Source organism: Mirounga leonina, unplaced genomic scaffold (assembly GCF_011800145.1).
Source record: "Mirounga leonina isolate KUSES-001 unplaced genomic scaffold, KU_Mleo_1.0 Mir_154, whole genome shotgun sequence".
NCBI classification, from domain to species: Eukaryota; Metazoa; Chordata; class Mammalia; order Carnivora; family Phocidae; genus Mirounga; species Mirounga leonina.
The window spans coordinates 858,503-884,290 of NW_023270389.1; the positions used below are offsets into that span (position 1 = coordinate 858,503).

At 59.6% G+C, this 25,788-nt stretch overlaps 1 protein-coding gene across 1 annotated transcript in view; it reads right to left on the minus strand.

The window, feature by feature from the left end:
* Positions 1 to 1,488: 1,488 nt before the first annotated feature.
* Positions 1,489 to 25,788, minus strand: part of KCNN3 (potassium calcium-activated channel subfamily N member 3) — a 129,932-nt gene continuing 105,632 nt past the window's right edge. Inside the window, exons 4-8 of the mRNA XM_035009696.1 lie at positions 22,517 to 22,658; positions 16,082 to 16,192; positions 7,615 to 7,742; positions 6,744 to 6,813; positions 1,489 to 2,071 (exon numbers count right to left, since the gene is read on the minus strand). Of these exons, the coding sequence (XP_034865587.1) occupies positions 1,781 to 2,071; positions 6,744 to 6,813; positions 7,615 to 7,742; positions 16,082 to 16,192; positions 22,517 to 22,658 (742 nt within the window). The 3' untranslated portion in view covers positions 1,489 to 1,780. The remainder of the gene's footprint in view (positions 2,072 to 6,743; positions 6,814 to 7,614; positions 7,743 to 16,081; positions 16,193 to 22,516; positions 22,659 to 25,788) is intronic.

Here is a 25,788-nt window from a genome sequence, read left to right on the forward strand (position 1 = left end):
TCTGCAAAACAGCCAATGGAAATGCTCCCAGGAGTCACCAAGACGGGGACAAGACCGTGGGCGGAACAACGGCCGGAAAAGGAGATAAAAGAGGAAGTTTAGCAAGAGACCAGGTCTTCTGGAACGAGTAGCTGGGCTCTAGGGTCATCTACCCTTTGCCACCTAGTGATCCCCCTGCCCCTAGAAGACCTGGCCCAGCTCTGATGTCAGGGAAGTGACATGTCCCGTGCACAGCGAAGCCCCGCAGAACAACCATGCGCAGATGACACCGTGACGCTCTGCCCGAAGCAGATGAAACATTCCACACCGTCTCGTCTAACTCCCCACCAGCTGCAGCCAAAGACCCTATGACGAGAAGAGCGACGAAACACAGGAACGTTGCGAAGGGTCACGTACAGAGCAATGAGAGGTGGGGTCCATGTGCCTCACCCCCGATGCCGGGCACTGCGCTGGGTCTGGATGTTTCTCAAGTTTCTTGGAGTTTGAGACAAATTCGAACGGTTTTTGCATCAAGATTAACATGGCACAGTAGGAACGGGCTGCTGACAGATCCGTCACCTCACCTTACCCACAAGCCTCCCTAAGGGCCCTCATCCTCAGATTCTTTCATTCTCAGGTGGTCTCAGGTCGGGGAGAAGGGGCCACACAGGCCACTCACCACCACGTGTCCCAGCTCAGCAGCTCTCGGGGGGCGGCGCTGGACCCCTCTGCGCTCCTAACGCCTGGGGTGGGAGCACCGCTGCTGGATGAGGGTGGCTGAGAGGGTCCCCAGACCACGCTCCTCCTCACGGGGGTCTCCCTGGGCTGCACCTGTGTGTGCACGTCCCCTCCCCCTACATACCCACGCGGGTCACCCGCTCCACTGGAACACAGCGGTTTGGATATAAGGAGAAAATTCTGCACGGGCTGTTGGTTTTAGAAGGCTGCTTATCTCTCTAGACCGCCAACAAGTGTGGCTCGGCGTTCATCTCAAGCCCAGCAAGGGTGGTGCGTGTCCAGGGTGGGCACCTGCGTTGTTGTCTGAAGGGGCCTGCGTCTTAGTGAAGCTCAGGATGTGCCCAACCAGCAAACTACCCGAGCTGAAGGCACCCACGTTCGGATTCAAACCGACTCCACACGTATTTAGTGCCTACTGTGTGCGGGGTGAGGTAGCAGGTCCCTTTTTCTTCGGGTCAAACTCAAACAAGGACAGACCTGTGTTGGACGTGGGGGTGTGTGTGTGCACGCACTTGCAGACACACAGGAAAATCTGGCTTTTTATTTGTCTTTTTTTTTAGTCTAAATGGGTTTTATGACCGGTTAAGGTTCGGGAGGAAAGAACGTCTGTTTCGGCAAGTTGTGGCTGCCCTTCCTGCCTTTTGTCGCCCGGAGGCTTCCTGAGGCCCCAGTAGGGAGGGACCCCCCGAGCCGGAAGCCACCCCCCTGGAACCCTCTTCTGGGCTCCTTCTCTCTTGGCTGCCTCGTGCACCTGCCCCCCCGCCCCCCACGTGAGACCTGAGATGGAGCGTGATTTCTGTTCTGCACCAGCCCTGATGCCAGGGGCCCGCGTCCTCTCACCTCCTCTTCCTGCTCCCAAGTAGAGGCACCTAAACAGAGATTAGATTTCTGGTTCCAAGGCATGTTGAACCAAGCACGCTGAATGAACACGAGTTGGGTGATTAGCTCGGTCTCTCCTCTTTACGGTCCCTGGTCCGATGGGTCCTTGATGGCAAAGTGACCAGGAGAGAGTTGATTTGCATCTTAAGACCTATGGGCAATGCTTCTGGAGTGGGGGGCTTATCTAGCAACTGCTTGAACTTGTGTATGGGGTCGGGAAGGAGGTGGAGCTGACCCCGAGGGGGCTGTCGGAGGCTGGGGGCGTGTGGGTGGCGCCCGCGGGGCCGGCCCGGGCCTCGGCGATGGCCGACAGGAGCTGCTGCTGCTGGTGCAGGGCGTCGGCGATGAGGAGGGGCAGGGAACTGAAGCCTGCAGCCAGGTGCTCCAGCTTGGACTCCAGGCTGCCGATCTGCTTCTCCAGGTCTTCGCTCCGATCGTTGAGCTCTGTGATCAGGTCGTACATGATGTTCTGCATCTGTACGGAGAGACACGGGACCCTACAGGTCATCGCAGGGGGACCTGCGACGGGAAAGTGAAGTGCTCCCAAGTCACAACGAGAGCGAGGTCCACACCCGCGCACCGGGTCTGGCCCACCCAGGAGAGGACCTGGAGGCGCAGGGGCTGGGGGGCTGGCGGCAACCCCCGCCAGGAATCCCGTGTCACGGGGAAGCAGACGGGCGAGGCCCGGCGGGTCCTCATGTCCTTGCTGACCCGACCTCCGGGCTCAGAGGCTGCGCAAGAAGGCACCGTGCTGGGCTGTGGATGGCACGGGGACCTGCCGAGTCTGAACCCTGGCTGCCTTATAAAATAGGAGTGATAACCGCACGTGGTCACCACGCTGTTGCCGGTCAGCTGTGTCCAGCGCAGCAGCCGGACGCAGGGACTCGCCGCCAGCCGGCTCCGCATCCACACGCAGCCACTGCGTGCGGTCACAGCCCCTCCCCACTGCCTGGTCCCCGGGGAGGTCTGCTGCCCCATCTGGGACATCCCTGCAGGGCTAGTCCTTCCCCAGAGCTCCCGCGGGCCGGCTGAGGCCTCTGTCCATCTGTCACGGTTCAGAAGCCCCCCGCACCCTGTCCTGCCTCCTTCACTCCCGAATGGGCCCCCCAGCAAACCTCCCGCCTCACTGCTGTCTCCCCGAGTCCCAGCGACCTGCCCCATCTCCCGTGCCCTGCTTCATACTGCACCCCACCCCCACTCCCGATCCTGCTAACCTGCTCAACTGTCCCCTTTTCCTCCCACCTTCTTTTTTTTTTTTAAGATTTTATTTATTTATTTGACAGAGAGAGACACAGCGAGAGAGGGAACACAAGCAGGGGGAGCGGGAGAGGGAGAAGCAGGCTTCCTGCCAAGCAGGGAGCCCGATGCGGGGCCTGATTCCAGGACCCCGGGATCATGACCTGAGCCGAAGGCAGACGCCCAACGACTGAGCCACCCAGGCGCCCCTCCTCCCATCTTCTTTTGCACTAGCAAATTCTGCTGCCCCTGGGGATGGGCGCCGTCACCCACCGGGAGGGACCCTCCTTCAGGGCCTGGACCTTCGCCTGCTGTTTTACTGATGTGTCTCAAGGGCCTAAAACAGCACCGGCCTGTAGGACATGCTCAACTAACAGACACACAAACATACATACTCACACCTAGGGGGGTGGGGGGCAGGGGCCTGTCCCTGAAAGATGTCGGTGGAACAAACGGATGAGTGAGGCGGGCATGGGTCCCGCCCATCCTGGGCCCAAGGTAGGAAACCCACTGATGGGGAGAGAGGTTTCACACCACGAATTGTTCCCAGGTACCTAGAAAGGCCCTCAGTGTTTACCGACAAGACCCGTGTGGCTGAAGGGAAGGAAGGAAGAGCCCGAGGGCCCAGCCCAGGGCTGCCTGGGAGTAACCCTGCAGGAGGCCGTGAGGGCAGGGGGCAAACGGGGGAGCCCCCAGGGAGCTGAAACACAAATGAAACTTAGAAGGAAGCCAATAAACTTGCCTTCTGAGAGTTAAGTCATAAAACTGGATCGGAGCAGAGCTGAAGGGGGGCCTCAGGCCCGGGCGCCATTCCCTCCGGCTGCCTGGCCACACACCTGGGCGCCCCCCACGCCCCAGCACAGAGCCCCACCGAGTCCACACACACCCCTCAAATCCCGCCCAAGCCACCTGAGCTCCACGCCCACCTCCCGCAGCTGCACTCCCAGTCCCGTCCCAGGTCCCACCTCTCCCTCATCGGGCCACTTTCTGATGAGTTTGGCTTCCGGGTTGGCCCAGAGAGCGCTCATCTGTGTGACAGCTCTGCTTCTCTGTAAAGCAACGAGGGACCCCCGTGCGAGCCCTCAGCCCATGGCTCCCAGTCCCTGTGGCGGCCACAGTGGCCGCTGCTCTGTACCCCCCGCCCCCTCCCAGGTAACGTGGCCCTTGGGGCTCTGGTCCTCTGCCGGTAACATCCTGATCCTATTGGCCTGAAACGCCAAGTTACTTCAGCAGACGCAGAAACCCCTGGAGCCGCGGCCCGGAGTAGGGATGGAGGTGAGAGGGGAAAGCAGAGTAAAGGAAGGTGGCAAAGTAAGAGGGCCGGAGAGGGGGTGGGGAAGGGGCCATCCAGAAGTAGGAGGAAGGCAGCTCAGCCTGGGAGCGCAGGATGCCCCCGGCGGACAGGGGGGGAGACCAGACTTCGGAAGTGAAAGGGCTGCCTTCACTCGTTAACAATCCAGAACCTCCATCGAGAGGCACACTGTTGCCGGACGTCCGGACCACTCACTCATTTGCCTGGCTGGGGCCCGGGCCCCTGGGTCTCGGCCCCCCAAGCGGCCGCTGACCAGCTGCCCGACCTCAGGGCGGCCACTTTGTGCCTTTGGATCTTGGCTTCCTCATCTGTATTCATAATGAGGACTACCATTTGCAAAACCTCCATATAGTTTACAAAGCTCTTCCACAGACACTGTCTTATTGGTTCCTTGAGCCTCGGATGCTAGGAATTATGTTTACGTTCCAATGAAAGACACCGAAGCTAGCAAATAAAGACCCAAGTCCTCCAGCAATGCCACCCTGTAAGATCGCTGTTCCATCTAGCAAATAATATTTGGAGGCTGTGTGCCATTTTCTTGATCTATCGAGGACCAAAGAGCAGGGGTGGGAAGGTGGCGAGCCTGGAGGATGCAGGACAGACAGAACACAGCCGTGTCCCCTGCTCCGTGGTTGGGGACAAGGTGCAGGGTGGGGGGAGGGGGCATATGGACCCAAATACACTGAGATGCAGCCGGGGCCCTGGGTGAGTCTCCGGGAGGGAAAGAGTGGGTGGAAGCAGAGCCCCCCTCTCCTGGGCTCGCCCCTGTCCCCATGGCAGCCCTGCAGAGGCCCCCTTCACCCTTCCCTGCACACCTCTCCTTCCAGGTGGCTCGCTGCAGATTACTGACAGGGTTTCAGTCCCCACACGATTCACTGAGCCGGCCTGTTCTTCACGGGGCCGCATCTCTGTGAGGCGCTGTGGGTGGTACTGAACCAAGACAGGCTGGAAAGTCCGTTGGCCTGATGTTCCCGGGAGAACATCAGCGACAGTGAGTCCTGCCAGCTGAGAGGGAGGCAGGAGAGCCCGCTGCTTGTAGGAGAAAGTCTGGGGGCATGGCATTAGGCCGGGTATTCCCGCATGGCGCTGGGTGAGTCCCCGGCCAGGTCTGCCCGGCACCACCCTCTTCCTGGCCACAGCTGGCTGGTCTGAGTGCAGACTCGTGACCCGACTGGCCAGTCACCTCATCTCTGAGAGTTCGGAGCTAAGATCACCAGAAGGCCAATGCGTCCTCACCTGTGGTCAGAGCGCTCTCTGGACAGGGGCGCCAGGGTCTGCCCGGGAGACAGAAGCCACAGTGGGGAGGGGACAGCAGGGGACAGACCTGAAGCAAGGTCTTGCCCAGGAGAGAGAGGAGAGGGTGAGGCATGTCCCTCCCGCCCCGCCGGGGCGTGAGGGCTGCCCATGGCCCGTCCTCTGTTCTCTGTGGCCCCTTCCTCGAGTCTGGCCAGGTGCTCTGAGGCTCTGGAATGAGGCTTCCTTCTGTCATTCTAAGAAAGGCCTCCATTTGTAAACCTAATTCTAGTGCTTCCTGATACCCAAGCATGTTAACTCTGTACCCGAGACCCCGGGGGCTTCCCTCCCACAGCCCAGTCTCCCCATCCGTCCCCCCACGTCCAGGCTCTGAGGCCCGGCTCCACTGCAGGGCCTGGCCCAGGCACACAGGCCCGGGGGCCTCCCTGCACCTGCGCGTCTCTGCCCCCAGCACCCCCTCCCCGGCTGGGGAGGTCCTTGCTGGGGCTTGATCCCTTCATTGAACAAGGCGCCTGCACGTGGCCTGACAACTGGCAATTTCTCTGATTGCACCTCTTTTCAAAGGGTGCTAATTTGCCTGAGGGAGTTTCTCTGCTCACCCACGGAATGGGTTCCATTATGATAATTGACATCTGCTGGAATGTTCTGCTAGCCGGGCCCCAGGCTGATGTACAATCTTTATGGAGGGGCCGTGAGGGGAGGGGTTGCGGGGCGGGGGGGAGCGACCCAGCTCGGCCGGCAGGGTGGCCTTCCATTCTTGGCTGCTACGGCTTGCAAGAGGAGAGGCGAGTTTCTTCACGGTATTTATGGCAGTCTGAGTTAGAAGTGCAGAGTGGCAGCGTGGCGTCAATGCCGGGCTCCCAGGGAGGGTTCTCTTTTTTGCCACCTTCATGCTCACCACGGGGACCTGCCTCTTGAGAAGTAAAGAAACGCACCCCCCACCACCATTGGGGTCAGAAAAGCTGGTCTGTAAGGATTAGAGGAGGCGAGAAAATGAACTGCCAGGCGTTACCGTGTGCCGGGCAGCGTGGCCCCCGCGTCCCCGGGTGGGCCCGCCAGGCTGCCCCCCGTGCAAGCCCGAGCTCATTCTGGGGGCGTCGCCACACAGCCTCAAGATGAGGAGGCTGCTGAGCCACGGACACGGATGGACCCGCGGCCGCGCTGACCAGGATTTCCAGCAGTAGAACTCCCGTCAGGAACTCGACCCTGGACTCCTCTCCCCAAGGAGGGGCTGTCCTTGCTCTCCTGGCCCCACACCGCATAGCTGGGACGTGGCCGGGTCCTCGCAGCCGCGGGGGAGGGCCAAGGGCCAGGGCCTAAGAATGCTCCAGGTTCCGCCACTCACCTTGGAAAGGTCCACCAGGGTGTTGGCTTGGTCGCTCAGCTTCCTCTGCTCCATCTTGACGCTCCTCAGTCTGTGGGAAAGAGTCGTGAGAGCCAGACTCCCCAAGTGCCCACGACAACTTAGCCCCAAGTGCAGATTCCACATCTGCTCAATGTGCCTGACTCTGGAACCCAGCATGGGGACCTCGATCATGGGACCTCTATCAGGGGGCCTCGATCAGGGGGGCCTCGATCACGGGGCCTTGATCACAGAACCTTGATCACGGAGACCTTGATCACGGGGCCTCGGTCATGGGGCCTCGATCACGGAGACCTCGATCACGGAGACCTCGATCATGGAGACCTCAATCACAGGGGCCTTGATCACGGGAGCCTCGATCACGGAGACCTCGATCACGGGGCCTCGATCACAGGGCCTCGATCACAGGCTGCCTAGGTCCCCAGGAAAGCAAATCTCATTTCCACGCTGTGACTTCTACCTCCTCATGCGCTGCTGTCAGGCCTTCTCCCTGCTTCGGTGCCGCTTGAATGCCCTCCTCCCCAGATCTCCTTCCTCCCTACTTCTCCACCCTACTTTCAAGTGCCTCTCTTCTGGAGAGCGCTGACCACAGTCGGCTCTGCTCCCAAGTGCCATGTGGGGGCTGTGTGTGTCAGGGGGGCTGGGGTGTCCCGCAGGCTCTTACCCTTCTCCCCGCCTTAGCGACCTGTCTGGGCCCACTGGCTGCAGGTGCCATAAATGGAGAAACAAACCAATCTGGGCCCGGCTCATGGCCCCCGGTGCTTGTCGGGTGCCCCGCACGGCTTTCTTCCGTGTTTCCGGGTCAGGAAGGTACCGACAGAGGCTCAGGCCGGCGGGCACCCTGCGTACTCACTGGTGGATGGCCTGGAGGAACTTCCGCTGGTGCTTCCTGACTTTGGCGTGGTCGATCTTCTTCAGCAGCTTCGTGTGTTTGTAGATCAGCCACGTTTCCCGGAGGACGTTGGCGGCAGCATTCTTGATCTGGGGAAAGACAAATAAGGCAAGTGGCTACCAGGTTCGTTTTCCTAGTTTCACACACTCTGTTTTTCGTGTGGGCTGATACAGTCTACCTTATAAGGACACGGTTCTGCCGAGATGTGTTGTTTCTTCACTGATTCGTGAACTCTTAGAAAGGAGGATTACAATTCATCCCCTAGGACTCCCGTCTTGGACACAGCGAACAGGCTGGAGCTGTTTCTTTCTTAATTATTTCAGACTGCCCCTGGACCGCATCCCCCAGACCGGGGGGCCGGGGTGCCCTGTGGACGAGCAGAGCTCCACGCTCCACCTGAGACTTCCTCTTACTGCACAGGGCACCTTTCCTGGATTTGGAGACTGAACAGATTTCCTATCAGCTGGAGATTTTAAAAGGCCGCTTAGAGGAAATGTCTTTCCCACAAACGGAGCGAGGCCTCCGCCAGCCCAAATGTCCTTTTTCAAATGGCCAAAAACATTTACACTGTAATTTTACACGTAAATGTAATTGGCTTAAAGCTGACACCATTTCAAAGCAGTGTCTGAAAATCAGTGAAGATACCTAGGTGTGAGGCCAACGGCGCGACCTCGCCAAGCCTGGCAGCTCCACGGGCGCGGCCACCGGGCGCTCCAGCACGTGCCATGGGCATCCACCCGCATGGAGACCACTGGCACCACCGGCCGTCCACTGAGCCGGATGCATTGATGGCATCCAGATGGCAGGGGACAAAGTTTTCATCCAAACACAGACATCTTCGGCAATTAGGCACAAGAGCGAGAGGAAACCTTTCTTATTAAGCACCAGCTAAACAGCTTTTTGATGACCTGTTCCCCTTTCTGTGAAACATGCAAATTGGCTCAGGCCCACGGGCCCGGGGCCTGGACGTCCGTCGGACAGCCGGGAAGAAACCGAGTCACCAGCCAGAAAAGATTTTAACGAAACCAGCTTTTTCAGACTGACGTCGCAGATGGGACATTGTTAAAAGACTGAGGCGTGTGGGAAGGCCTGGGAAGCAGTTTTGCAGGCTGATAACTTTTGTGTGTGTATGTTTTAAAAATTTATTACCAAGGCTGGATTATATTTTTCATTGGCGCTGAAGTGATGTTTTTAAAAGAACAGCTAAATCTTCTCAGAAATGTCTAAGTGACATAAACACTGCTCTTTTGTTCAGTAAAAATCCATGGTGAAAATGGTTTTCGATGACTTAATTGCCCACTTCTGGTGCTTCCTGGCCTGAAAGGAAGCAGGTGGTGGTGATTGGACGCTGGAGATGGTGAGTGTCCAGGTGAGCAGTGGAGGCGGGGTCTGTCGGGCCCCAGAGTGGACAGGAGCCTCCTGGACGAGGGAGGGGGCGCTCAGGATGCCCCCCCACCGCCCCGGCTCTCTCTGCAGAGTGCATACCACTGCCGGCTTCTCTGGATGGGTGAATTCTTCAGTTTTCCTGGGTGCTTAGCTTCCAAGGAAGGCCTCGCAGAAAAACGGGAGAAAAACCCTCCCTCGGCAGTTAGGACGACCAGCAGAGCCCCCGCTCCACACGAGTCCTCCCTGGAAGGCTGGCGAGCCGCGGAACGCCGGGGCAGATGGCCTTCGACATGTGTCTTGGTGTCGGTGAGGAGCGAGCAGCTGAAATGGGGAAGCCTGCAGGCTCAACCCTATTCTTCCAGTTAGTGAGCAGTTTAGGAATAAATGCTTCATTATCTATTGGGTGGGAGACATAAATCCTTACCCTCAGGTGGTCGGGAGGCCCAAGGAGGCGTGGGTCTGAGCACCTCATGCACATCTCAGTTACTCCTCCCCACAAACCCACTAGGCAGGGACTAGGATGTCCCCATTTTACAGAGGAAGAAACCGAGACACAGAGCAACACCAGGAAGCTATGCATGGTAAACTGAGCCAACATGGATTGAAGTGTTCCATAAACTCTACACACACAGGTCTTAGTTATTATCAGCCCGAGCCCCAATTTAAAATAAGAGGACACGGTGTCAGAGATGGGGCGCGAGCACAGAGTCACATGGCTAGCCGACGGCAAAGTCCACACAGCAGCCCCGTCCAAGAAGAGCGGGAGGTTTCCATGTGGTCTGAAGAACGACCCGACTAGACCTCATCTCTACACAAACAACACCATTTCCTGTTTCCTAGGACCGAGGACTTGGAAAAACATTAGCATTTTTTTTTTACTCATCAGGGCCCTCACTCAGCCGCGTAACGGAGTGGGGAGCCCGGACCCCACGGCTCACTTCGGCCCACGTGCGAGGCTGGGAAGTCACGGCCGGCCCGGGCAGCGGACGCGGGCACCGCAGCATCCTTATGGGCTGCAACAGGAGGCCCCTGTGTATTTGGGAAAGCGATACCAGCCTCGGTGCTGACTCTGAAATTAATTGACAGCGAACAGCCTGGCACAAAGCTAAGTAGATCAGTCACTGCAAGAGAAGGAGAAGCAGGCTTTTAAGGGCACCGTGCCCTCTGACGCTGACAGGAAATGCCACAAGCAGGGCCTCCAGCTACGTCATGCGGCTGACGGCTTTGAACGTCACTGGGGAGGGAGCGGCTGAGGTCATGTGCCCCTCCTGGGATCCGCTGAGCTCCGGAGGGGGGCTCGGGTACCCTCTGAGCTGTCTTGGTGGGCAGGGGTACCAGGGCCAAAAGCTGGAGGATCAGGGGCCACTCCGGGCTGAGCGAGGCTGGCCACCGTCAGATGGGTCCTGCCTGCACGCGGAAAGCTGGCTCTTCTGTTCCCCAAACATGTAAGCACACAAGCTGTTTCCTTGCCGGGTCCACACGCTCTCGACCCAAAACGTGTGTGCGTCGCCTCTGATGGGGGCCAGAGCGTGGGCTCAGTGACCTCCAGGCCTGCCCGGGCCCCGCGCAGGGAGGTGGCGTGAGGAGTAGTCACGGCAGCTGACCCTGAGCACTCTCTGTGTGCCAGGCTGTGCCCGCTGCTTCATCAGCCCCCAGAGAAGCCTCACAAGGGGCTGGAACCCCCTCTTCTGCTGCTGAACCTCCGTGAGACTCAGGTGATGTTCTCATTCCTTCAAAAGCAAGGAGCACCTACCACGCAGACCCCGTTGTGAGAATACCGTGATGAACAGGCCAGGAGCACCCCGCGCTGAAGGGCTCTCAGTCTCACCAGACCGTACGCGGCCTCATGTCAGTAATAAGCGTCGGGGACCCGGAGCTTCGGGGGAAGAGGCCGCACACGCCAGTGTTTGCACAGGGACCCGCCGGGCACAGAGCCCGGCCACCGGCTCTTCAACTCATGGCAGCTCCACGGTGCCCTCCCCCTGGATGTGAGCTTCCTCCTGCCCCCACCAGAGAAAACGTCACAGAACACGCTTGTCTGTTCCTTGGTTCTTGACCCCATCGCCCATGCCTGCGGCTTGCCCTGGCCACCCTCCCTGCTGCAGGGGGACAGCCTTGGACGGGCGCCTCCAGAACCCTCAGGGACCCCCCCCCCCCGTGATCCCCCAGGGAAGAAATCACTGGCATGCCCTGTAGCTTCCAGAAAGCTCCCCGGGGCGAGGCTGGAGAGGGGACGGGAGAGGATGCAGAACACGCCTGGCAAGTGGGTGTGACAGAAGTCCGTTCAAGGAGCCCCTGGGTCGGATTCAGCTGAACCGAGCGCTGGTGAGCATCACGTCCGAGAACCTGCAGGTCAGCCCTTCTTTAGACACTTGACTGAAGGAGTCCGTTAGGGACAGGACTGGGGAGGAGGGCCTTGCCCTGCGGCCTCGCCCTGACACCCACAGACTTCCCGCTGGCTTCCTTTCCTCTCTCCGCTCCCACCCTCTCTCCAGCTGGTCCAGGCCTGTCCCGTGCCCCTTCTCAGGCTTCTCTGCTCGCACCGGGAAGCCGGCCCCAAGGCTTGGAACGGGCCTCCGCCCTGTGGCTGGCAGGAGCTCGGGGCAGGGAGTGAGGAGGGGAGGGTTTCTGTGGTTGGACGTTGGAGTTTGGAGCTCCTGGCCCCGCCAACATGGTGATGGATGGCGCTCAGCTGGACGCTGCCGTGGACGTGATACTCCGCTGGTGTGCTGGCAGACTGGCTTTTCTCACCCGCAGGCCTGGGACCCTAACCACCGGGCCAAGTTCCCAGGAACTGACTGCTCTGGAAAACCCACAGGGTTGTGGCTGGAGGCTGCGTGCGGGCCTGAGAACGTGCTGTTGCCCTGGCTATCATCCAGCTAGCTGCCGGTGGCTGGGCGCCTCGATCGCCCATCTCTGGACCTGAGAGTCTCGTCCCTAGGCCTCCTTCCCGCTCAGAAGCTCAGTGGTTGTAGGATTCTTATTAAAGGAAACATGTCCCCAACCTCTCTGGGACAGAGCTCTGTGACCCAGATAATTTAGAGGCCCTTTCTGGGGGAGGGTTAGTATTTGACAACTGATCCATCTATTACTTGACAAGTTTTTAAGAGATTAAGACCTGTGATGAGTAAATCCTTGAATTAGCCTGCTGGAAGAAAAAGTTTTTTCAGCAGGATTATGGTAAAACTTTTACAGATTCTTTAGCACTGACTAGTAAGTCCAGGGGGTTACTAAGGGTTTTGAGCAGGGTGGTGATATGTTCATAGCTAAGTCTTAGAGCCTCAGGGGACCCGCAGGGAAGCAAAGAGCAGGAAGACTAGGGACAGGGAGGCTCAGGGAGGGGGAGGTGGCGAGCACTTGTGACAGCTTTAAGTGTGGTGAGCAGAGGGCCTGGGGAAGCCGGCATGTGGGAACGGCCTTGGCGAGGTCGAAGTGGCTGGGGAACAGCTCAGGCCTCGGGGTCCAGGGCAGAGAAGAGTCCCAGATGCCGTAAGTTCCCAGGCCTGGAGACCAGGGAAGCCAGGAGAAGGAACAAGCGTAGGGAAGACAGGGGTTTGGTTTTGGTCTCATTCATTGGCCTCAGGGGAAATGTACTTAGATAAGTATGTGGGGCAAGAACCCCTCGCGGCAAGGGTAAGGACACACAGTCCTCAGCCAGTGGCACGCGGCTGGTGCTGCCTGAGGTCCGGCGTGGAGAGTCGACCTGGCAAACGTCAGCCGCGTGCCTGTGGGCAGCCTGCCTGCTGGTTAGAAGAGGAGGTGCCCTCTGAGGGCGGGAGCTGCCTGGTGCCCGTCTTGGTGTCCCCAGAGCAGAGCGTGACGTCCAGCGGGCGACCTGACGATGGGTGTGGTTAGTTCCGTAAAATGCGGAGATGGGGACATGCAGCATTGCGTCGGGGAAAGACGGGCAGCTAGTGTCTTTTTTCTAGTCTCTCTGTGTGGCGTTTACATACATATTATCTACCAGCCCAGACGGTAGCCAGAAATGGCAGCTCTGGAAGAGCAATGGCCCTGACCCCGTGAGGTCGCTGGGAAGGCCCGACTGCACTAAGTGCAGGGGTCATTGCTGCCAGAGCCGACAGGAAGACCATGGGTTCAGGGGGGCCAGGAACTGAGCTCCTCCCCCCGCGCCACCAGCCGGCCCCACCCCCTCCCGCCCACACGGTAAATACACAAAACCCGAGTGACTCTCACGGGCGACGACGCGGGGGCCAGAACTGCTGAAGCAAGCCCGGCAGGACCCATAAACTAGAACGCTCTGCGTATTTTTAGGACCAATAAATTACAATTCTTCTCTCTCTCTCTGCTTAGGTGTTTGGAGAATTAAGTTTGACTGCATTTGTCATAATAGATTGCTTTTATCTGTGGAATGCACGACGGTCCTCTCCTGAGAGGTTTCTGATTATGCCGCGGTCGGCTCTCCGAGGTTGGGTCTTTCTCTGGTGCTTCACTGACGTCCCGGGAGAGACCACGCTCACCCTCCCTGGGCTCCAGGCGTGGAGGGGACGGGGATGGGGCCCCGGCGCCCCAGGGAGAAGGGCTGGGCTCCCTCACAGCCCGGCAAGGGGAGCTGAGGCTCTCTGGCACCTTCCTTCCACCCGAGGTTTTGGAGAAGAACTCTGGAAGCCCCAGGCCCGCCAGGCCCGCCAGCTTTGAGAATCCTCCCTCTGCAATGTTTGCTCCTCTGGGAGAAGATACGAGACATTAAAGAGACATTTATACAGATTTAGGTGTTCTCAGAAAAGTGAGATGTATTCAGTTTAAAAGGTACCTGGCGCTCATGGATGAGCCACAGATATTTGTTGATTTGATTTTTGGTCCTACTTTTCCAAAAAGTAAGTGGCCTTGAGGATTTATAGAATTATTTTAGAGGACGGGAAGCAGCGACCACAGTGTCCGCTCCTTCCACAGTCGGACTGCAGACAAACTGCTCATTTTCCCGTCAGGTGGGGGGGCTGGCTCTGCTTGGCTTTTTTTTTTTTTTTTTTTTTTAAGATTTTATTTATTTATTTGAGAGAGAGAGAATGAGAGAGAGAGAAAGCACATGAGAGGGAGGAGGGTCAGAGGGAGAAGCAGACTCCCTGACAAGCAGGGAGCCTGATGCGGGACTCGATCCCGGGACTCCAGGATCATGACCTGAGCTGAAGGCAGTCACTTAACCAACTGAGCCACCCAGGCGCCCCCAGGCACCCCTTTATTTATTTATTTGAGAGAAAGAGAGAGAGAGAGCCTGGGAGGGGGGAGGGTCAGAGGGACGAGCAGAAGCAGACTCCCTGCTGAGCAGGGAGCCCGATGCGGGACTCGATCCTGGGACTCCAGGATCATGACCTGAGCCGAAGGCAGTCGCTTAACCGACTGAGCCACCCAGGCGCCCCTCTGCTTGGCTTTATTTTCCTCCACTGTCTGATTTACGGGGCAGAAAATGGAGAAAGCGCGGGAATAGCACGCAGTACAAAGTGTATTGGGGATTTCACGAAGCACAGCAGACTATGCAGACTGTTCAGGCCTCTGCTCTAGGGAAGCAGCTGCCGGAAGGTCCTGGAGGCAGGGCCGCCCGCCCTCACCCCTGCATCACCCTGGTCACCCCTGCACCAGGAGGCCGGGTGCTGGTGGGTCTGTGCACGGTGGCACCAGTCACGCTGGTAATGTGCTCAGTGCGGAGCTGCACTCGTGTGCGTCCGCCGGGGCTGAAGGGAGCCGCTGGGCCACAGGCCTCCAGGTGGATGCCACTCAGAAAGCCGCGGGCACAGCCCCCCGTTCCACCATCGCGATGCTGCATGACGCTCTCTGTTGTGCATCGGACGGCGAGGCCTGCCTGCCAGCCGGGGAGGATGTTTGCGGGACCCGCACCTTTGCACATCTGGGGAGCCTCTGTAGAGACTCCAACACAGGGACACAAAGGCCAGACAATCAAACCCCATAATAATGCTGCTGAGAAGCGCAGGGGCCTGGGCACTGGCGCTGGCCTCCCCGCCTCCCTTCTCCTCCCTGCCTCCGAGTCTGTTGCTAACGCTGTTTTCCCGGGCTGCAGCGTTATCACAGAGTATCTTCTCTCGCGTTCAAAACCCCAAACCAGCACCTGGTTGCTTGCGGGCCCCCGGCCCCCTGAGTCCTGAACCAGGAAGATGGGCCACAGCGGCCCTGGCCCCAGCACAGGGTCTGAGGCTTGTCTCAGAAAGGAGTCTTGCAAGAAATCCTCTTGCTGACCTCTGTTCGGCCTGCAGATCTAGAGAATTCTCCGTAAAAGCGGCGTTAAGGAACGGTTCTGCCTGCTCGTCTGGCTGTTGTCCTGGAAGGGCCGGTTTCTGTCTGTTCTCTGACCGTTGAGCGGTGGCAGGCTTCCAGCAGCTGACCCATCTCCCTGGCCTGCACGCCTCCTCCCCGACCACGAGCGAGAAGCACTGCCCGGAAGCCCCCAAGGGGGACTGGATGATGACACTTTGATGAACACCCATTTAGAAATGGGGGCTCTGCTGTGATGATCGTCTTTAATGATTTTTTAAAAAGAATTGGATTTAGATGCAATATTGTTTTTAAGACTCTACTGGCCTCCCTGGGGTGCCCGGCCAGCTCAGTCAGAGGAGCGTGCGACTCTGGATCTCGGGGTCGTGAGTTCGAGCCCCATGTTTGGTGAAGAGATGACTTAAAATAAATAAAACTTAAAAAAAAAACCCCAACCCCCCAAGACTCTACTGCCCTTCCTAACGTTGTCTGACCTAACCAGAAATGCTGCCTCATGCTGGGTGACCGGTTCAGTGCCGTTAGGGGAGGGGGTGGGTCACAGCACCGAATGCTCCATTCAATTGTCAGGACGATTTTTTGGTCATCTGAACCGAGGGCAGTGATTTAGTAGAAGACGGGAGCCGGGAATGCTGGGACGTCGCGCCCCCCGTGTGGACACCGCTCGCAGGTGTCTGGGCTCCCGGCCCCCCGACCCCCGTTGAGAGGTGTGGCCCTGACCTACAGCACTCAACTGTCTCCTTGTGACCGGCCTCCACCCTGGGCTGGAGCCCCCCGTTAAGACGTGGACAGTGGTGTTTACCCGTTTGGTGAGCTGCGTATCCATCATGAAGTTGTGGACGTGCTTCTCTGCCTTGGTGAGCTCCAGCTTTCGGGCCACCACGGCCACCACGAGGGCAGTGCAGCCCGCACCCTGTGGGGGACAGAAGGGGGAGAGAGCCCGGGATTACAAGGCAGGCTGCAGGCAGAGGACAGCTCCCCCGCCGGGCCCACTGCGGGGGTCCAGGAGACGACGGGTGCCCGTGGTCCCTGGCCGGTCGGGCCCTGATTGCCGCCCCCACAGAGGAGCCTGCCCGGGGCTGACCTCCCTCCGGGAGAGGGGAGACCACTGAGTCTTCAGAGGACCAGCCAGGTGTTAATGGGGCGGGGGTGGGGGGTGGGGCTGAGGCTTCCGGGGATTTAAAACAGCAGATAATCACTCGGTCGTTGGCAAGGCTGTGCGGGTGGACAGTCTGGGCACTAGGCCCCGTCTCCCTCTTGTTTATCCAAGCCCACCCCCCGCTCCAGACCAAGGGGCCGGGAAGAGAGAAGGCCATGCTGATACGAGAGTCGGGGTGGTACAGCACCTGCCATGCACCCCACAGGGCACCCCACAGGGCACCCCACACTGCACCCCGGACTTCAGCCCACAATACACCCCACACTGCACCCTGGGGGAACGGGGTTGGCGTGAGTGTGCGAGCTCGGGATGGGGCTTGTTCAGCACTCGGGTCTTTGTAGGCAGAGGTCCAGCTGTGACTCAGCACAAGGACCGAGCCCCTTCTCCATTCGTCCCGAGACCCCGCAGACACCGTGGGGACACAGGCTTCCGCCCCAGGCCAGGGCTTCAGGGAGCCTGCAGCAGCCCTCAGTACTCCCCCCAGCGATGTTCTCACTGCGGGCGCACAGGGGTCCCACAGAACCCCCTCTGCGAGCCCTTGGGGCGCTAGCCTGACTGTCCGGAACCGACGGATCCTGAGTCCCCGACGGGGGGCTTTCCCGCCCACCCTCGAGCTCAGGGACGCCCAGGCCCGACCCCTGCTCACCCCTTTGCAGGGGCAGAAGTCAGTCCTGCCCTGCCTCGCCCCTGCCTCGCCCTGCTCTACCTCGGCCTCGCCCTTCCCCTGCCTCCCCCTGCCCTCCCCCTGCCCCTGCCTCCCCTGCCTCCCCTGCCTCCCCCTGCCCTCCCCCTTCTCCTGCCTCCCCCTGCCCCTGCCTCCCCCTGCTCTGCCCCCGCCTCGCCCTGCTCTGCCCCTGCCTTCACCCTGCCCTCCCCCTGCCTCGCCCTGCTCTGCCCCTGCCTCGCCCTGCCCCTGCCCCTGCCTTCACCCTGCCCTCCCCCTGCCTTCACCCTGCCCTGCTCTGTCCTGCACACTGGCCTGGACCACCCCGCCCTCCCTCATGGGAAGAGAGGAACAGTCTGACCCTCTAGATGCCAAACTGTAACTGTAGTTGCCACAAGCCTGGCTTAGCACTGGGAGGTCCCAGGGCTCGAGGGCTCCATCAACAATGTTTTTGGCTCATCAGTCGAACAGAATGGGTTAGAAACAGAGAGAGATGTTTTTCAAGGTACACCATCCGCACTGCAGCCGGGAGGAGTGCGTGTGGCGGGACGGTCAGCAAGGGCTGGCTGGTGTCAGGCTTTGGCTGAGGGGGCAACGCCTTCCCCCAGCTCTTCACAGCATTCCCTCCAGAATAATCTCCCATTTCCCAGTACATTTGGTGAACAACCCACTTCCAGCACAACAAACTGAAAAGGACCGTTTCTCCGTGAACCTTCCTTCTCTGACCTCATCTTCCTCTCTTGTTCGGGAATGGCTGTGTTTTCTTGGCATCTGCGTCTTGCAGAAGACTGTGCCCAATTTTCAAAGGATCTGTACGGGATGTTGGACAGCCTGGTCCATAGCTGTCGTTGATTTAATCAAGCCTCCGAAAGTAACACATGGCTTATAAGGAGCTGTTCTGGAGGGAAGAGGTGTTAACCCTAACCCTAACCCTAACTTCATTCCCCTCAACCACACCGAGTACCATCCCTCTCCTTTGTGGGGAGTTCCAAGCCCAAACAGAGGGACATATCATAGTGTTAAAAATGGGGCCTCGGGGGCGCCTGGGTGGCTCAGTCGGTTAAGCATCATGATCCTGGGGTCCTGGGATCGAGCCCCACATTGGGCTCCCTCCTCCGCAGGAAGCCTGCTTCTCCCTCTCCCACTCCCCCTGCTTGTGTTCCCTCTCTCGCTGTCTCTCTCTGTCAAATAAATAAATAAAATCTTCAAAAAAAAAATGGGGCCTCACTCGGAGAGGCCTCCCCAGGCTCTGTTCTCCCTCGCCTCCCCCGGGGCCAGGAGAGCAGAGTTCCACTTTAATCGCACCTACAAGCCAGGGGTCAGAGGCGCTGAGGAGGGGTCCCCCACTCATCACGCTGCTCTGGGGATCCCATCAAACGATCAGTCGTGCACCATCCTGGACTTCCAGGGTCCGGGAGAGGGTCCCTGGCCCCCACCATGGCTCACAGCCCAGCTGCTTGATTGCAGGGGGCTTCTAATTGGAAGCCAAAGTGTTTTAACTAAGGAACCATCTATTTTATACGATTAAGATAAATTTCTGCATGGAGACAGGAAGGTGGACTGGATTACGTTTTCAATTTCTTTCGACTTAAAGGTGCCAAGACTCCCTTGTGGCTATTTCTCTGGAGGGCACTGGGTTCTTAACCACTAAGTCTGACTTGAATAGGTAGCAGTGAATACTCTCAACTTTATTTTTCTTTTAGAAAATCCATCATCTGGATGTAATTAGGGAAGTCACCAATAATGAAGCCTCACTTGGTCATTTCCATTAAGAAGCAACCTTGTGAAGATGGGGTCAGACATCAGCAACCTCCGAAAAGTGGTGGGTACCGTGCTGAAGTCCGGACTGCTTGTCCTCTGTACAGTGTGTGTGTGAGAGACGGAGAGAGAGGAGGAGGGAAGAGGAGGGGGACGGGAGGAGGAGAAGGGAGGAAGAGGAGGAGGAATGGAGGGGAAGAAGAGGAAGGGGAGGAGGGGGAGGGGAGAGGAGGGGCGAGGAGGGGGAGAGGAGGAAGAGGAGGGGAGGGAGGGGGAGGAGCAGGGGGAGGAGGGGGGAGGGAGGTGGAGTGGGGACGGGAGGGAGGGGAGGGGTACAGAGAGAGAGTGAGCTGGAGCAGAGACCAGACAGGGAACACTCCAGCTGAGTCCTGAACAATCAGGGCAGAGCGGGGGAGGAGGGAAAGGCTGGGTGACGGGGTTGAGTGAGGAAGGCAGGAGGTTGAGGGAGGCAAGACTTGAGTCAGGAGGTAACCGTCAGGGAGCGCCTGGCTGGCTCAGTTGGTTGAATAGCTTGATTTCGGCTCAGGTCCTGATCTCAGGGCTGTGAGCTCGAGCCCCAAGACAGGCCCCGTGCGCAGCGAGGAGTTGGCTTGAGATTCTCTACTTCCCTCTCTCTCTAAAATAAATAAATCAGTCTTTAAAAAAGCAGGTAACGGTCAATTTTGGCTCTTTGGTGGAGATGAAGGGTGCGTTATGGGAGCCCCTCCCTCCCACGGTGCTCTCCTGTAAGGGGTCTGTTGATGGATGTTCCTCGGGACGGCGGGGCGCCTGGGGGCAGGGCGCATCCCCGCCAGGGACGGCTCCAGGAGACAGGGCGCACAGGCCTCAGCCGGCGCCCGCCATCCCAGCGTGGGCAGAGGGGCCTGTGGGGAGGACGGCGTGGGACGGGAGGGGGCAAGCCGCCGCGGGTGTGACTTCCACGGGGTCACCGCGGAGCAAATCCATGACTCAGACTTCCGCCTTCAAATGTGACAAGTCCCGAGTCACAGCTGAGGGCAGCTAGATTCCTGGGTCCCCTCTGACCAGCTCCTACTCCCCGGAGGGGCGGCATGGGCAGGGTCCCCCGCCACCTGCCGCCCGGTTCGTGGCGAGCAGGAGCAGGAGTGGGCGGAGGAAGGTGTGGCCAGGCCGGTGAACCTGCCAACTCGTCTGCAGGTTTGTCCTCCACACCCGTCCTCCCGCCTCTCTGGCATCAATGGTGGGGCCAAGTCTCGGAGGGAAGCCTGGGCGGCTTACGCAGCATTCTGTCTCTGCAACAACCTCCACGGAACAACTGGTTTGAAAGCAAGGTGTTTCAGGGAGAAGCTCACCTTCTAAACCTGACCAGAAGCAGACGTCCGCTGAGCCTCCTTCCAGAGCGACTCAGAACGTGGCCCCACGTTCCCTTTGCCGTTCAAAGAGCATCTCTCCTGAGGCCATGGGGGGAGCTCAGTGTCCCCAGCAGACGTCCTACAGCTTTCGTCTATTTGTCCCAAACTCAGGAAGGGTCTGCAGAGCGAGTGCAGGTGATCTGTCCTGACACGGGGCTCCTACTAAGTGGTCTTGGGGGCCCCACGCGCCCCCAGATGCCTGCGGCCGGCCCTAAGGGTGCGGCCAGGTCCAGTTCTGGAGACTGAATGTCGACAGCTTTCTCTGACTGTCACCGTCATGACACTCTTTAGGGAAAGATGCCGGACTTTGACCGACCGGCTTCTGTGGCCGGAACCCCTCCAAGGCACCGGGTCTGGGCCAACAACGTCAAGTTGCTCAGACAATTACATACCCTGCCTAATGGTTGATAATTACACCGTTTCTGGGACTGCCAGGAGAAAACAATGATTAAGACTATTTACAGCCGCACACACACATCCTTCCCTCCCCTCTGGCGGCCTCGCTGGGCCCAGGTATCCATGGCAACTGCATGGGGAGCCCTACCTGGAGTGTGGGCTCGGCTGTAACCACCGGGAGGGGCGCTGGCGGGAGGCAGGGGAGGGGGAGGGCGGCTCGCACCGTGAAACCCTGGCAAGAATGACTCAGCTAGAAAAGTCACACTTGCTAGAAGAATGCCACTAAGTTCTTCCCTGGGGCCGACCCCCAGGGAGGCCACGGACTTGAACCTGGGTGGGAGCACTGACAATGAACACACAGCCCCTGAACACGGAGAGGTACGGATTTACGCACCAGGGTTTTGGGAAGAGAGAAGATGAAGGGCCTGCGCTGTGTTTTTAATAATGGGAGGGGGTACGGCCCTCCTCATCCTCGCATTCTCCCGCTTTGAACCTACCTCACTCCAGAACAGCCCTGGCCGAGGTGCTGCACTGGCCAGGAGCAAACCCCCTGCCAAAGACCTCCCCCCCCGCCCCCAAGGAGCAGGCGTGGGGCCGGGCATCCTGCCTCCTGCGGCCGGGAGACTGGGGGGAGCCGGCTCCCCCTGGGGCTCACCCACCCCCCGGCCTGAGAGCTGGTCCTGAGGCACAGAGCCTAGCCCGGCCCGGGGGGTGGGGGGTGCCGAGACCGGAAGGCTTTGGCCTTCAGGCAGCATTTCACTACTTTCTGGAAGGATCATTGCCTGGTTCCTGGTGGCACCTGGAGTCCGGCCAGACAGACGCCTTTGTTCTAAGGCCTTCCACTCACCCAGGGTTTCCTGGGCCGGGGATAAGCCTCTGCTTGACTGCTGTTCCAGGCCGGCTGGCTTTGGCGGGAAGGGGCTTCGGGGGGCAGAGGGGAGGGCTGTGTCCAGGCGGGAGACGGCAGTGCTGGGCTCTCCTGCTTGGGGCCCCTGACCCTAGAGCCTCCTCTGCTCCGAGGGGCCTGCACTCAGCTGCCTGGTCACTGAGATCAGTGCCAGAAGGCCCCCGGGCTGGGGGGTGGGGGGCAGCCCCCACTCCAGGTGAGGCTTTAGTGCCCTTTTCGCTGCAGAAAGGAATTGTTCAGAGGGAAAAGTCCAAGGGGCACCAAAAGGAAAGATTTTCACCCAAGTGTGGGGGTTGCAGAGGGGCTCCCCTAGGGAGGGCTGTGGTGTCCACGGGGGGCCCCAGAGCCGAGCAGAAGGCCTGTGCACCCCCACACCCCACCCCAGCCACCCCTGGCCTCACTGCAAGCCCTCTCCTCTGAGCCTTGGGGGTCCCAGAGGGGGGCTGCCGGCCCTACAGGGAAGCGAGGCCCAGCCCCGCGTCATGGGGCCGGTGCAGGAGGGGTGGTGGCCTGGGGCTCCTCACTGCCATCCACTGTCACCGGCAGCCCGTGAGGAGCTCAGGGCAGGCCCTCCGTCCCCGCTCTAGCAGCGGCCACGGGCTCAGGGCCCTGCCCAGTCCCCCCGCCCGGACTTCCAGTTAAGCTTTCTCAGACGGTCCCAGGCCTGGAGGGGGACCATTCAGGGCAAGCTCTGATGCCTACCGGGGCGAGCTTATGCAGGTGGGTGGGCTGGGTGGGGGTGCAGGTTCAGAGCAGGCCAGCCTTGCCTAGCCCGTTTTGGGGTGCCGTGAAGGAGCCATTAACTCTCCGGAATTGGGACCCATTCCTGTGTTAGAAAAGGCACTAAGCCCGTGAGAGGCATCTGCCTCCCCATGTGGGGCGTGTGGTGGCTGCCGGGCGGGCCCCTCTGTGCCCCTCGCAGCCCTGGAGGGAGGGGATGCCGGGCAGGGGCAGGTACTCACCATGATACCGGTGAGTAGACAGACGCCCTTCCCACAGTATGTGTGGGGCACCATGTCCCCGTAACCGATGGACAGGAACGTGATGGAGATGAGCCACATGGCGCCCAGGAAGTTACTGGTGACGTCCTGCTGGTCATGGTACCTGCCGAGGGGGAGACAGGGCTTAGTGGAGGGAACCGCCCGCCCTGGGGGTCGAGGCTGTGGGCAAACCCGGACCGGGAAGGACATGGGTATTTGCTGAGGTGCCAGTGACCGAAGGCGCCCGACTCTGCCCGCCTGGCCCCCGCCTCCTCCAGCTCACCCCCAGAGGCGCTCCACGCTGTGGACGCCCTCCGAGCGCTGGTACAACAGCTTTAGGTGAAATCATGCAGGAGTAAAATCTAGATGTTCCCTTCCAGCGACAACCTGAGTGTGTGTGGATGTGATCATCTGAAATCACAGGCCCCTGAACAGGGGAGAATGTCCAAAAAAATCACCAACAAATCTAGCACTTTTCTCTAAGAAGGTTGAGGGATCCCAGAGAAGGGGCCCCTGCTCAGGGCGCAGAGGGAGGTTGCCGCCACGGGGCTCTCGGGGCTGTTCTCAGGGGCGCTGGCATCCTCCTGCGGAGCTGGAAGGGGCTCTGGGCTCCCTGTCGGCGGGGGGTGGGGGGCGGCGCTGGAACGGTACTGTGCCCATCTGCTCTGCCCGGGGCCCCCCGCGCCCTGTCTTTGCCCTGCCTCCTCTCATGCCCAGACACGAAGCCCGCTGTGTGCCAGGCTCTGTGCCCAGTGCTGACATACAGACCAACAGGACATAGCCCCTGCCCGCAGGCTCTCAGCTCAGGGGAGGGCCGGTGAGGATGCAGACATTTGCAGAAGTGGGTGCACAGGGTGCCTCTCAATCAGGAGAGAAAGGGCAGTGACCTGGACCCAAACACCGGCAGGTTGGTCAGAGGCTGCCGTTTCCAGGCTGGCCAGGGGGAAGGGTGTTCAGGCAGAGGGAACACCCTCACGAATGCCCGGGGCTGGGCTCGCGGGTGGCAGGGGTCCGGGGCGCCCCGGGGGCGGCAGCGCAGGCAGAGGTGGGTCCTTTCTCAGAATGTTCGCTAACAGGGTTCGCCTGAACCACACACGAGGGACTGACTCTACAGCACAGAGGTGAGGTAGCCAGGTGGGAAGCAGGTGGAAGGGGCCAGGAGGGAGGTGCGGGTGACCGCCTTCCTCACCCGCCTGAGCCTGCCTGAGCAGATTCCAGGGAGCACGTCGGCAGCGGGCTGTCCAGCCCCAGCCTGACGCCAATACCAGCAGAGATACGTGCATTAGCATCTCCATGCCGTCCGCACAAGGCCACGTGCACCCAGAACTCCCGGGGAACGTTGCAAGGACAGGCATCCCCTCGCCGAGTTCTGTTGCCCTCTTCCTGCCGCCCCACCTGCCCTCTCCCGGTTGGCTGCCTCCGGCGTCGGCCCGTCAAGCTACACGGGAGTGGTACCTGCTGGGGCCGCGCACTCGATCCCCAAGACAGAGTGTGCCCTGCTCCCGTGCCAGGGGCCTCCCCGTCCCATCCCCCCAGCCCCCGTCCCTTCCGCTCCTGTGCGCTGCCTGGGGGGCCGTGGTGGCAGACCCCCCCCAGGGCCTGCACCGAGCTGGCGGTGGGGACTCCTTCCTGGGAGGGGTGGGCTTCGGAGTCCGCAAAGCAGCCGGACTCAGTGACAGGCTGAATGCAGGGGCACACTTAGAGACGGCCCCACGCCGCAAGCCCGCAACGCATACACGAATGTGGGTCACCGGTTCATCCTGAAGGCATCTCGGGTCAGGTCTGGGGACGGCGAGGTTGGGGTGCATGGCGGAGAGGATGTGAGCCTGCGGCCTTGGGCTCCGCCTGCCCAGACTCAAGCCCCAGGTCCCCCTCAAGCGGCTCCAGGCTGTGGGCGGTGACCAACCTGATCTGGGGCTGGGGGCGCTGTAGCACACGGACAACCCGCCCAGCGCCGGCCGCTCAGTCACTGTCGAGGGCAGGTGTTGTCCGTCTGAGAACCATCTACTGAGAAACAGAGGGGGCGGGCGCCAACCAGGGAGTCACGAGCCGTCCATGCAGGTGTCTTCAAGTTCGGCTGCAGAGCTGTTTGATACAGGCATGAAGGAGGCTACTGTAAATTCTTGGACACAGAAGGGACACGGGACCCTGGGTGTCCGAGAAGGACTCGTCCAGCTGCTGCCGCAGGAGAGACGACGGCGGGCGGGCCCGACACGGGCCTGCTGGAAAGTCCGCAGGTGCCCGAGGAGAAGCGACGGAGAGCCGCAGGGGACAGCCGTCGTCACCCACGCGGACGCTGACCACGGGGTCTGGACTTAACCTGTAGCCTGTCTTCTGCCTACGTTCCTGGCCCTGCCGTGCACGTGGGTCCTCACAGTGTCCCCTCCTTGCAAACCCGAGGCTTAACCTGGGGTCGCTGGCTGCTCAGCGGCCCACATGTGAGTGGCCCCGAGAGAAACAAATTGGAGCTCAGAGTGGGTGTGAGCAACAGGTAGTTGTCTTGTCGTCACCTTGATGTCCGATTTACGGTTTTATTTTTCTTCAAATTCCCTTTATGTTCTTGTGGGTTTCTTTGTCATTCGCACACCTATTGGTGCTGTGTGTGGGGGACAGAAGCAGGTCCTGGGGACGCCACTCACTCTTCGCCTGCGAGACTTGAGTGCTCTCCCCTTTGGGGGGGCACAGAGACACCCACTGCCCCGCGTCATGGGGCCGGAGGCCTGTGGCCCACCGGGAGGGAGGCGATGAGCCGCCGCCCGGGCTGGGGATTGAGGGCTGTGGGAGCAGAGAAAAGCTGTTTCCAAACCTGTTCACAATTTTACAGTGGTTTACACCTGTCACAAATCCACGTGTGCATGTCATGCTATTTTTTTCAACAGAGAATTTTTCAGAGAACCATTTTTTTCTTTAAGCGCTAAAGAGGAAAAGGTATCTTTTTTTTTAAGGATAGTTATTGTAGTTATTAATTTCTCATTAGGGTGTGGACTATTTTTTTCATTTTTTAATATTACGAAACAAATGATAGATACAGGCGACCATGTGACACTTGGTGGCAAATTAAACACACACGGTCCTCAGACCCTTCCGCACGGCAGACAACCGGGCGTCCCCAGAAACCTGAGGAGAGTCTCTCACGTGAAAGACACAGACTGAGTCAGTTAAACAACGAAACAGGACTCTGGATCCCAGGCAGCCCATTTGCACGGAAGAGCACATGGGGTAACCCTGTCCTGAATCAACATTGTGAGAAAGAC